The sequence below is a fragment of the Thermobia domestica genome, chromosome 13, assembly GCF_964235325.1.
Source record: "Thermobia domestica chromosome 13, izTheDome1.hap1.1, whole genome shotgun sequence".
In the NCBI taxonomy this organism is placed as follows: Eukaryota; Metazoa; Arthropoda; class Insecta; order Zygentoma; family Lepismatidae; genus Thermobia; species Thermobia domestica.
Genome location: NC_137466.1, coordinates 89303059 through 89316481, shown reverse-complemented (window position 1 = coordinate 89316481; position 13423 = coordinate 89303059). Strand labels below are relative to the sequence as shown.

The following is a 13423-nucleotide window of genomic DNA, read 5'->3' as shown; positions in this document are numbered from 1 at the left end:
ATGCATCATCGATAGTTACCCACGACCGCAATTTCGCGGATAAAGTTGAGCCAACCGGAGCCATTTCTAACTTCGACGGTCAATACAAAACACGTGTGTTTTGCAACTGCAATAGTAGAGTACTCGTCCTCCTGTCATTCAGTTGAACAAGCGAAGTTCTTTGAAAGCTTAGGTTACCTGCTATGATATGCCATTGTCGCCAGCTTCTTGGAACGAACTCTTGCAGAAAATTCCTGGAAACACACTAGCATACAGTTTTAACTTGAATTGCAGGATTTGCTTTCATCTTTTTTCCCGTCCGACCTCCGATAACAATCAAATAGACTTCATTTTAGGAATTCCTGGCCATTCGCCTGTCAGGCACGTGATCTGTCTTCCTCCAGAGTTGAGAATAAAGGGCGCTGCTAATGTACCCCGGAGGGAGGATTTTTACTTGTTTCTTCTTATATTTCTCTTATTATCGGCGAAAATTCTGCGAAACATGGTTTGACCAAAAAAAAAAAAAAATTCTCTTTCGGTAAAGAAACGAAAAGATAGACATCACAAAATTGAATCTAGATGCAAGCCTTGCACAGTTGGAGAGTTTATTTCCTTTTATTTTAAATTAAAATTTCAGTAAACGCAAAATTTTAAGACAGTTTTATGTAAGAAAAAATAAATAAAAAATAAAAAAATACGTAGAAACCATAGAAATATGTAGTATTGGTCAAAATATGTAAAAAGATGTAATATAGAACTTGAGTTGAAGCACCCTACAGGTGTGAATCATAAACATTTAAGGATTTGACGAACCTATATATGAAGGAAAAAATATGTAATTACATACAAATCCGGACATTAGTTATCAGGAACTTCGTGGCAATCTTTTCTCTGAAATGAATAAAATACTTCGAGGGAAGCACTACGACAGAAGAGAAACTATTATACGTGACATATGGCGATCACTGCTGAACATCGATAAAGATTGACGTACTGACGGTGTACTTTGCCTTCTACATATGCGACAGAAAATGATAGAGATGGAAACGATTATATTGAAGGAATGTACATGCTTAAAGTCAGGTACGAATCATTACACTGTGGCCATTACTTTTTATCCAGCCCTTGTATATTACATCGTTGTCTTAGTTTGCACTCCATACTGAGATAGTAAATGTCCCTTACCCATTGTGAAAATGAAGCAGAACTATTAATGTTTACAATAGACATCACCGCAAATTCTTGTCTTTCCATACTTCTTGTTACGATTGTAATCTTAGAACTTTGTTGTTATCTCGTACTGCTAAGGAAAAAAAAAAAGGAGAGAATAAAACCTGTTTGCCTAACTAAACATAGTTTTTTTTAAGAACGGCAAAGTTAAGACCTCTTCCGCTTTATTGAGATCGCGAGGTAAAAATAAAGGAAGCTACAGTGTAAAAGTTTTTTAGTTGTACGCTCCGAAAAGTCACATGAGAGTATCGCGTAAACCACGGGTTCTCCGTCCCTGTACTAGACCATCAAGACTGTAATATTTGAGACAAGTCATTAGTGCTTCACAGATAGTTCTTGTGCACATTATCTGTATATCTGATAGGTTAGGGTAAGTACTAGGGATGGCCACAAAGTTCCGGTTCCGCCGGAACCGGTTCTCGGAGATCCGGTTTTCAGATCCGGTTCCAGACATGGATCCGAAAACCCGGTTCCAGAACTGGATCTAAGGAACCGGTTCCAGATCTGGATCTGAAAACCCGCTTCCAGAACCGGTTCCAGGTCTGGATCTGAAAACCCGGTTCCAGACCTTGATCCGAAAGCTCCCAAAGACCCTAAAGGAGGCACAAAGTTCACCTTCAAAACGCTGCAAAGAGGACCATGCGCTTGTGCCCTCCCCGCCCAGACCCGCTTGTGCCCCCAGAAAAAAATTTTGGTCCACCAGTGGGTGTTTAGCCAAATGAGTTGTCCAGTTTGCCTGTTTAGCCAATGAGTTTGCCAGTTACCCAGTTTATTTAGCCAAATAAGACAAGCGGCCGCCGCCTGGGCGCCTGCCTGGCGATTCCACCATTTCATCTAGCACACTGTTCACAGCCTGCCAGCAGCTCGGGTTTAGCGTAGAGATGGTCAGAAATTTTCGGTTCCGGCGGAACCGGTTCTTGAAGATCCGGTTTTTAGAACCGGTTCCGAAAACCCGGTTCTAGAACCGGATCTTGAGAACCGGTTCCAGACTGGATCCGAAGAACCGTTTCCAGACCGGATCTTCTAGAACCGGATACGTTCAGACCCGAAAACCGGTTCCACCAGGAACCGGTTCTGGCCATACCTAGTAGGTACCCATGACTTACTATACCCTCAAAATTTCACCTAGTAAGTTGTGTGGATTCACAATGCTTAAGTACACATATTTACAGCGATTAGTACGAACGTGCAATTTTCCGAGGCAAGATGAAAGTGTACTATCATATTTGGGTTTTGGCAGGACTTCTTTTAAAAGTCGGATGCTCTACCTTATGCTTACCCTCACCATTTATCCAGGCTTAGAACTGGCACTGAATTGTGCTGTGCACCACCAGTGGCTGATTTATGAAAATGAGGGGAAAAATACCAAGATAAGATAGAACTACATGTATCGACCTGAAGAATGTTTATGACAAGAGTATATCAGAGAAGTAGAGGTGTAGCAGAAGAGTGTGTTCGCCTTGCTAAAGATATGTATAAAGAAATTAGGACTAAAATCAAGAGCTGCGTATGCTACTCGGACTGCATCCTCTCAGAATCGGCTTCCATCAATGATTTTCCTTGAGCCCAATCCATTCAACCTAGTTATGGATGTTTAGATAGATATTAAACACGCACCACATTGGTGTATGCTGTTTCCAGATGACATTATCTTATGCAGTATCAACAGAAGAGTTCGAAGAGTGGAGGAGAGCTTTGGAGGACAAGGGATTGAAAATCAATAGGAAAAAAAAAAAAAAAAACAATTTATGAAATACGGAGGAGATGGAGAGGAAACAGTACATATAGAAGGACAGGATCTAAAGAAAGTAAATACATTTAAATATCAAAATTCTACTTTGAATAGGGATGGGAGTTTAGATAGGAAATAGAGCACAGAATTAAGGTGAGATGATCTCAGATATACTTTTTGATAAAAGGACAAGTGTCAAGGTAAAAGGAAGAGCGTAATGAAATGTTGAGGGATTCGCAAGGTATAAGACCGTAATGAACACGTAACACTGTACGAAGCAGGAACTTAGAGAACCAAGAAAGCGCAACAGAGGAAACAAGATGTGGCTGAAATGAGAATGCTCAGATGGGTATGTGATATTAACCAAGTTGAATAAGATCAGAAACGAAAGAATAGGAGGCAGGGCTAAATTGACAATGTCGAAAAAAGTAGAAGAAAGATTATAGTGGTATGATCATGCTATGAAAACAAATTATGATTGTCGGGAAAATAGAAGTAGAATGCAAAAGAGAGAGACGAAGACTAGAAACACGATGGATAGATTGCGTGAGTACAGACTTAAAGGAAAAGTGGTTAATAGAGGATGATGTTTTTAAGACCGACCAGGGTGGAAGCGAATCACTCATTGCGCCGACTTGACAGAGTAAAAGAAGAAGAGCATGAAATTCAGTTTAGACATAGGCTTTTCCGATCACCGCATTTTAGTATCTTCTTCATTGCTCGTATCCGTTTTGTTGTTAGTCAGTAGACTGTTTTACTTCAGCGTTGAGCGATAAAGATTAATTAGACGTGTCCACTTTCAACAATATACATTTTAAATATTAATAGTTCAAAAAGCGGCGTTACTTCTGCCGTGCTTTGTATATCAGAGCGAGATTAAGATACTAATCTGGATAGAAGTTTAGAGTACAGTGGAAATGTGTGTATTAGGTTTGTTTCCTTGTATTGCAACCATCTTTTTGTTTCCCATTCCTTAGTAAATTAACCTAATGAAAATTTCATTTGATGTTCTTACGCATATTATATTTTTGTTTTTCAGTGATTGCTGTCCAGAAAATGATTTCAACTATTCGACTTCTATAGGTAAGTTACAGGTATAATTCTCCAGTGAAGTCTGTCATCAAATTCAAGATTAAATTTTTAAACTAGTATGCCAATAAAAATTGTTTTTTGTGACCATAGTGCTTGCTAAATATATTAAGTCAGAGCTTTTGCGCTGTATACAACAGATTTGTAGAAAATACATACTTTTGACAAATATGACTTAAAGAAATATCTCCATAATGGCACCAGAGGAGAACCATGTAAAATGAAACGGGGACAAGAGAAAACTGTTCATTGAATGTCATCCACGCATCACATAGACAGACTCTGCAGTTCAATCTTTGTGTAATAGCGAGCTTTAAATCATATCGAGTGCAATCGAAGTCCTCGTCAAGTATACTTTCATTTCTCCAGGCTGCTACCATAGTTTTCAACCCTTGGCCACCCTCGTCGTGTACATGGGCAAGTCCTTCTTGTAAACTCTCTGCAGCAGTCATGCATACTTGTAATGTTCCTGCCGTATCCGTACTCATTCGACGGTGAATTACGGCCTTTTATCAGGAGCAGTCGAATTACATCATATAATTCGAATTAGACGGGCGCTTTGATTGCAGTCGACATGTTTTCAAGCTCGCTACTCCACAGTGATTGACCCTACGTTAAGAATGTGTCGGTCTCATCGCCCAGTTCTTCGGAACTGTTATAGCTACTTGGTCTCTAGGTTGGAAGTTCATCACATTTGTAAAGCCGTTGCTGCGGATGATCGCCTTGATTACTAATTTTTCGATATTACTGTACAATATGATCCCTCGGATGAAGCCCGCTTGGTTTTTTGTTATGACCTGTAACTTGATAGTCTACTATTTGGTTTATGGGTCGGATTCCCATTTTAAAATTGTTTTTACCTGCCTATGGTTTCTTTATCTGATTTTAGTTGTGCTGGGGTCTTGTGACGGCTGAGTGAATCTTGGCACCTAGCTGTAGTGGATGGCATAACCCTGAAAGGGAAAGCTAGATATGCAGCACGTTAGATCTTCAAAGAAGCCTGGCCTCTATCTTGAGCCGATGGTTCCTTAAAAGTACCCAGCCACCTGGCACTTGAGCCTGGAGTTATCGCCTAGCTTCCTCATAAAGGTTATAAGAAGTACCTGACCACCTCGTTGATCCTCCAGAACGATGATTAAGAAGTGCAGTTTATTATGGTTATTTTAACAACATGGCACAGCATCAAACACCCTGAAAAGAACAAGATACAAATAATTAATTAGTGAAAACGAACGGGGAAAAGATCTTGGAACCTACTTCACGATATTTAGTTATTAAAGATGCAATGGAAGAACTAAGAAGATTGAAAAACTTTCATCTTTATTCTGCTTAGACAGTTACAACATATTAACACTGGAACTTTTCCACTAGGCACATTCTCAAACTTAGAAATGGAATTATTCTTATACAGATTTCAAATGACAAAGTTATTGCTCAAGTGCACCACCTTAGGCACAGCCCCGATGAACGTTGAAACACATCATCAACTGAATGTTAGCAAAGGCGTAATTACTTGTTTTGATCTTTGGAACCAAACTATCGAAAGCTTTAATCAAAGATGAATTACTTGGGCAACATGGGAAAGCGAATCCACACACACACACACAAAAGTGGCGTGCTACGACCGACAAATTCACACATCATTACGTTCAGCATCCCAGACCTACTTGCCATACTTACTGTAGAATATTAACGCTTAAAGGTGAAACGATACATTCTTTTCTTTTCTCTATTTTAAATGCAGGCATTTTAGTCACGCATCTACGTTATGTATTGTCTCTGCTATCTGTGGCAATTGTTCTGATGCAGCACATGGCCCAAACAGGATACGGCTCCGCCTAAATGTGCTAATTGTAAAGCAGTACATCTAGCTTGTTTCGAGACTGTCCGACATAGAAGGACAAAAAATTAATCCGTGAACTCATTGTTACTGAAAGACCCGCCGCTGAAGCCAAACGCAGCGACAAACTGGCACATACTTTAGTCTCCACCTTTTTATCTACTATGAAATCGAGTCGTTCACAGGAAACACTGACTGTTGATGTAAGCACTCAGAGACGTCATCTTCCTGTTGTGCCAGCAGTGAACACTGCACAGCAGCTACCAATATCTATTGCCACCCACACCACTACTACTTCTGGCGAAATTTTGGGGAATCCCACTCCACGATCTTTAAGGGAACAGTTCTTAAAGAGTACGCCTCATTCTACGTTGAAACGACCTAAAAGGTTTATTATTTAAGAATCATAGTTCACATCGGACTGTACGGTTGAACAATATGTTAAATCTCAGCCTGTTGGTCCAGTCACATCTACTGTGAAACAAACACTCATCACACAGTCCTGCACAGCGATACCTCTATGATGGAAGGTATAGTGGAGGATGATCTTGATAATTTCATTCGTTTTAAATGTAAGGGGAAAATTAATAAACCTTCAATCATCCTTAATCCTAACCCTTAGTGGCTCTTCTACAATGGAAAATGAATGCCATTTCACTCACTTCGAAGAATTTAAACGCTATCCAACAATCATTTAGCTTATAATTTTCTGTCTCCAGGAAATTTACCTTGCTCCTACTCGATCTTTTGTTTTTTCCAGGTACACTGTTTTTCCCTGCCCCAGTGTACCCTAATTATTTCCAATTCAAAACCTTTATTGATTGGGCTGTAACATTTTGCTGCAGTTTCTAGTTCGGCTAATTATTTGCTTGAATTCCTACAAGTTAAAACACGAGCAGAATGTAGACCCTTACAGTTAATGTCACCAAGTAATGAAGAGTACAACTTGACTTTTACTGCTGTTGAACTTACTACTACTCTCACTAACACTGAAATGCTGCACCTGGACCAGACTCCATATATTATATAAGCCACTAGCAAACAAAATCTTACGTTTGCAAACAGACCTTTGCAGTATAACACACTCACTCGTACTGTTACTCACAGAAATTGAGCGGAGTCTGTGTCTCAGCTTGTGGAAGGGGGAGGGCGACGTCCAATGAATAGCTTTGTCGTATTCTCGTTTCATCTCATGTGGATCTCTGGTGGATTAACGGAGGTTGAAAAAAGAAGTTCTCGTATAAATACGAGTATAAGTATAAAAATCTTTTTACTTTTGTAATAATTAGTAATTAGATGAAACTTCTGGTTTAACGTCTCATAGTTGATCTGTAGGCAAAAGGAGTCTGATAGTAAATGTAGTTGAATCGTGATAAGAAAATTGAAGCAAAGATAGTGAAGAAAGCGGAAGAAATGCAAGGAAACGTGGACATGATGTTTACTGTGAGCTTACGTGGGAGCTAGAAACCCTTAATACTAGATGTAAGCGCTACCCTTAAGACACAATGCTTCTGTAATATCTTACATGGAAAAATATTATTCTTACCATAGGTAACTCCACTCCTGTAGATGACTCTGCTTCGGACGGTGAAGGAGATATTCTTACAGATGATTTAGACGGTGCTTATAGTGACATAACTATGCCAAGTAATTGGACACCACAGTAAGTTCATGATTACAAATACCACATGATAAGAGTTTCGCAATTGAAAACTATAATAATTTGAGTTTCTTTACGTACGTTAGGTAAGATAAAGAATGTATAGAATACATCTAAACTAGTACCTGATTATGTACGTGCATCAGGATAATCCATTATTTCATAGTTCAGTTTCGTGTCATATATTTTAAGTTCTCTTGCACGTATAAACTAAGGCAAAGCGTATGTTTATCAATTTAGTATTTAATACTTGTTGAGTCGTTCATAAGGTAAGTTTCCAGGAAAAAGTGCGACACTGTCGCTACGAAATGTATTATATTTATGGATTTTCCTGAAATGAAAGATGTTTTTATCTTGAATTCAGCATGGGCACAAAATTATTCTGTTGTATGGAAATACTTCCTAATAGTTTTAAGACAAAACACTATAATTTTCGTCACTTCATCATTTGTTTGGAAAATTTTGTCACCACTATCTGCAAATAAAATCACACGAGAGATACACGTCACAGCGTTTGAAGAACTATTTATCAAAACCTTTTCTGTTAGTCTGTTTCAGTTACATTTACTAAGCTTTTATCATCAGACATAAGAAAGGTAACTTCATTGCAATTATACAGTTACACAATACGCTTATCATTGCATGGCATAGTTAAGTGATTTAGAACATGTATAATTTACGACTATTGAAGGAAGCGCCCCCTCATAAGTAAGGCGGAATATAATCAATATTTTCAAGAACAGGCTTACTCACTTCTTCCTTTTCAACCTTTCTTCTTGCATTTCACTCACGTTCTGTAAACTCAGGGACGCTTTGGAAATCTGAAATATATTCTAGAACTTGTATTTACAACTATAAAATAAATTATTCTGTAGCATGAAGAAAAAAGCTCTAATTTACCCACTCACCTATTTTAGTAGTAAGACTATTCATGGCTTTGGATTAATTGTTTTAACAAATAGACACTGACCAAAGCTTAAAACTTTATTTTAAATTGTAATTTGTAACTGTTTCGGATATCTAGCATATCCTTCTTCAGACACGATCGAAATTAATGAAAATACAGACATATATATATAAATTACAATTTAAAATAAAGTTTTAAGCTTTGGTCAGTGTCTATTTGTTAAAAAATATCACCTATTTTGGATTTTTTTTTTCGAAGGGAACGATTAAAACAGTGTTAGGCATGCATTAAATAATAAATTGGATCGAGATAATAGACTTGGATGGAAAATTATGAGGGATACTTATATTAATGCATTGAGACCAAAGTAACAGTATGCAGTTACTTCGTCACTAATGGATTTTATCTATCTGAGAATAGCTTAATTTAGTTACTTCGTGTTCAAAAGATACCTCAGGTAGATAGATAAGGCGTAAAGTGAATCCCGAATATTGTGAAATTCCGGGAAATTCCTTTGATTTGTAAATTATACATATACATTCAAAATCTGTGAAAATGATCAAATTGGAAGCTTAAAATAATAATGATATTCTACAAGGAGCTTCCGTTTCTGAAATATTAGATGAATATTGCATCTACAGTATCATTTTTTCTATTAGAGTCATTATCTGTATCACTATCTGAAATCATCTACAGCACCACAATGTCAGTTGTACGGCAAGATGATTAAAAACCTACGTGGCAGAGTGAAAGAAAAAAGTGACGGGTTGGTGCGTACTCGGAAAGCTGAAATTCCCCAGCATTATCTTCGATAAAATCGAGATTTAATAGTGTATTTTAATTGAATTTCTCGTTCCTTATCGGTACTAGATAAGATTAATAGAGCATATTTGAAACGTACACAAACTTTCAGATTTTGGCTCGGAAAAATCGTTGAGTTCGAATTCAGAAGAGCTTTGGAATTTCCGTTAATACCCTTCTGTAGTCTAACGATATTCCTCTCGTATTTTCCCCCACAGGGACTGAGTGAGGTGTACATTTTCTTTCAATCCAAAACCCCTTCACGCTAAATTTGTGCCTTTACGTCTAATGGTCATGTAGTAGCTAAATTTCACACTTCTTCAGCGTGGTAATTTCAATATTCATACAGATGAATAACATGTTCGTATTTTGTGCATACAAAGTCCCATTCACTAAATTTGGCGACCGTAAAAAGGTTCACAAGAAATGTGTAATAATCGTTAGTGTTTCTCCCAGCTTTTGGAATGCATTTTTCAAAATTCGTGCAAGAAATCAATATTTCTATTTCATGTATCAGACGGATCTATACTTAAGGTTATATGCTATTTTCAAGCCGTTGGAGATAATAGCTTTCCTATGAGCTAAGTGTTTCGTCATATTGAATTCTTCAGCTCCTTCGGGAAGAATCGAATGAAAGTGAACTGGAAGTGGCTGAGATACTCGTAGTGTTTTAATGTGCAAATCCCTTTGTATGTAACACTTAAGATGAAACTGTGTACTATCTTGACATAAGCAGTCACTCGGGGGCATCACGATTTCATAGAAACATGCAGAGAATGCAAATGACCAATGAGTATAATGTAGTTTGTAGCACCCAGTACAAGTGGCATCTTGGCGCACGGAAATAGCTCGGAACTGATGGAGATCGCATCTTATGATTGAGCATTGAGATAATTTCTAAATTAGCGCACCATCATTGTGTATTGATTGTACCGTTAACACCTGATCACAGGATTATAGTACAGTTCAAACGGGACGGAAATGAACGCATGAACTTATTATCTGGTTGACCAGAACCAGTACAACTATTGAAAGTTTCTATCCCGAGGGCAAAAACCCAGCCATCTACCAAATCTATCAATGAAATTACATCGCAATCTAAGATGACAGCTGACAGATCAGCACGGAGCGTCCAGCTGTATTTGCTTGATGCGAAAAGAATTGACGCTTCGCCAAACAGAAGCCTCTGCTTAGAAAAGCAGAAATTACATACACAATTGGGCCACTGCCATGTGCAACAAGCCACAACACTTTTGGAACCATGTTGCATTCTCCGATGAAAGCCGATTTTACTAAGTCAGACAAGAGTCAACAGTGGATGTGATAGCATTGATTGTTTCCCCCTCACTCTTCCTCTTTGCCCATTCCTGAAAGAGTACTTATACTTAATATTTGAAAATTAATCATAGTGAAGAATTTCTTCACCATGAGATTCATTTAGCAACAAGACTAGTAGGCACAGTGACGAAAAGGCGAGTCGCACCTCAGAACTGTATGTGAATACCAGGTTTAATGAATGTTTGAAGCAGAAGTTCTTTTCTAAAACTATTTCTATACGTAATGTGCATTCATTAGCATCTGTTAGTAATTTATTTATGATGATTTATTTTAACAGTGTTAATTACGACGCCACTTCAAGGGAGGAAGTAGCTGGTGAAGTTTCCATTGCAAACAATACACATGATAACGAAAGCAGAAGTTTGACTCCTCTTCAGTCATCAGTGGCAAATGTAATATCTTATGTTCCTGACGATATGGCAGAAACAACCTGTGACATGAACAGTGTCTCGGTAAATGCGTGCTTTCAGTGCAGGGTTTATGATGAACTAACGGTTCCTGAGGTGCAAGATGCAGATTGTGAAAATGATGGGTGTGTGATCTCAGATGATGCAAATGCAGACACATCTGATCATTCGATTAATCACACTAATACTGGAGATAATTATGCTGATGATGAAAATGAGAACTATTTCGAGAGATTTCAAAATGAGAACATTAAGATTGTGAATGTGAACCTTACTGTTACTATGCATATATAGTCGATCTCCTGATGTGAAGAGAGCTCGGGTGGTTATGTTGTATATGTCTCTCTAAAAGAAATATCTATGCGTATCTTCTGTTTAATTTCTTTTTGAATAACAGTAGTAATAGTTATTTTACAGATTCTGTATATGTATATACCAAGAAATAAATTTTATTGGTTTTTGATGAATTGTATCTTCTGTTTATATAAAATAACGTGATACTGAAAGTTTCACATGCTATCTATTCCTATAAATTAAAAACTTATAGTTGTGTATAGTGTTTTCATTTAATATTTCTGTTGTATTAAATATATTTATAGTAATAATATTGCATTCATGTAAATAATTTGTAGTACATTGAGAAACAAATTCGATATTCATACTTAGCTTCAATTCTTAAATTTATTAGTAATTCATTTTACATAGGTAAATACTCTATTTTAGATATCGTTAATGCAATATGAATAAACCAAGTAGTTACGATTCGATATGCTTTGAGTGCATCTATTTTAGAATACTTTCTTTCGAGTAATTTAGCTTAATTAAATATGAGTCTTGTTACCATGTGATCACTATATTTTGAGGACTTCTAAATTTCTTTGATTAAGTACTGTAGATGATTAGCTTAATAACTTTATATTTTTAGCTTTGTAAGATAATGATATTTAAAGCGCTTGAAAGAAGTTTCAATAAACATTATACCAGTACGTAATGACTGATTCAGACCTCAAACTTCCTAGCAAAATGCTCAAGAAGAAGATATATTCTAATTACTAAAGGTTAAGGTAATAATGTATTTAGTGATGATATTTGTTACTTCAGGCATTCTTGTATATTAATGTTTTTGTATTTTTGGTTCACTGTTCAAACAACGTTTTTTAATTATTGACGCATATTACAAAGTTTTCTTTTGCATGGAAACTTCGAATTTTATTACTTATAAGATTGATGTTAGATCCGCCATACACGACTTTCTTTCCGTTCTTATATTGATTAAAATTATCAGCAATTAACATAAACTGGATCAATTTATTGATGATGCATTTCTATGCAAGGCAATATATCTTTTGTATAACGCATCTTTGACTTCTGTAGAAGCTTAATCATTTTCTGTGATCAAAAAATTTTTATTTAATATTTTATTGGTGTTTTTTGTGTAAATGTAGTAAGAAATCGAATCTCAAGATTTAGACTAATACATTTGTATATAAAAATTAGACTGAAATTTTATTTAGGCTTAAATTAGTAAGAGATAAGACTGAACAAATTAAGAAACTTTGAAAGCGGTTCCTTGCTAAAGTAGGTGTATTTTTTCCTAGACTGGGAATTGCTGAATTGTGTCAAGCAATCTGGAAAAACATATGAAGGGTAAGGGAAAAAACGAGGAATGTCCATGTGTGTGCTTTATCGGGTGCTTTGTTCTATCTGTTAATGACTCTTAATACTATTTGACTGTACATGCCATGCATGCGTAGATGTAGAAATGTCCATGTAAAAAGGAGCAAGAGATTTGACTAACCCTATTCTTTTTATGCTGTTTTCTCGAAAATGCAGTTTTGTGACATTCCTTCTTTTTTTCCCTTACCCTATATAGAGATTTTTTTTTTCGTATGAAATATTGTAAATGATATTTTAATGACTGATTACATTGTATTATTCATTCTGTATATTGTATGATTATTCATCTTGTTTGACAGTGTATTTTTTTATTTATCTGTGTAACAACTTTTGTAAATAGTTCATGTTTCTCATTATTTACTCTAAGAATACATGCCATGTATAACTGCCATAATATATACACTTTCAAAAGATATAGTTAATTTGATTTAAATTTTATTCATGTTAAAAGACCCACGGTAGTCAAACTATTACAAATTCATTCGAAAATGTATTCGGATGAAGAATTAAAAAAAAAAAAAAAAATCTAGTTCCTGTTTACAAAAGGCTCTGTTTGGAAGGGTTTAAATGGAAATGAACCGAAGGAATGACAGACGAACGCCAGTTCACAAAGGGGCAAGGAGGTGGAGAGCTACAAAAAGGAGGTAATGTGGTGAAAGTGCTACTTCATCTAAATGGCACCATCATTCCAGTATTAGTAAAGACAGTTGTATTGTTCCATGCTCATGGTGGTAGCTTGATATGGCCAGGCTAAGGTCGTGGA

General features: G+C 36.6%; 1 protein-coding gene across 1 annotated transcript in view; it reads left to right on the top strand.

Annotated features, from left to right (window-relative positions):
• LOC145668316 (uncharacterized) overlaps positions 1-13075 on the top strand; it is a 135235-nt gene extending 122160 nt beyond the window's left edge. Inside the window, exons 10-12 of the mRNA XM_081736043.1 lie at positions 3981-4024; positions 7422-7533; positions 10854-13075. Of these exons, the coding sequence (XP_081592169.1) occupies positions 3981-4024; positions 7422-7533; positions 10854-11277 (580 nt within the window). The 3' untranslated portion in view covers positions 11278-13075. The remainder of the gene's footprint in view (positions 1-3980; positions 4025-7421; positions 7534-10853) is intronic.
• Positions 13076-13423: the final 348 nt, after the last annotated feature.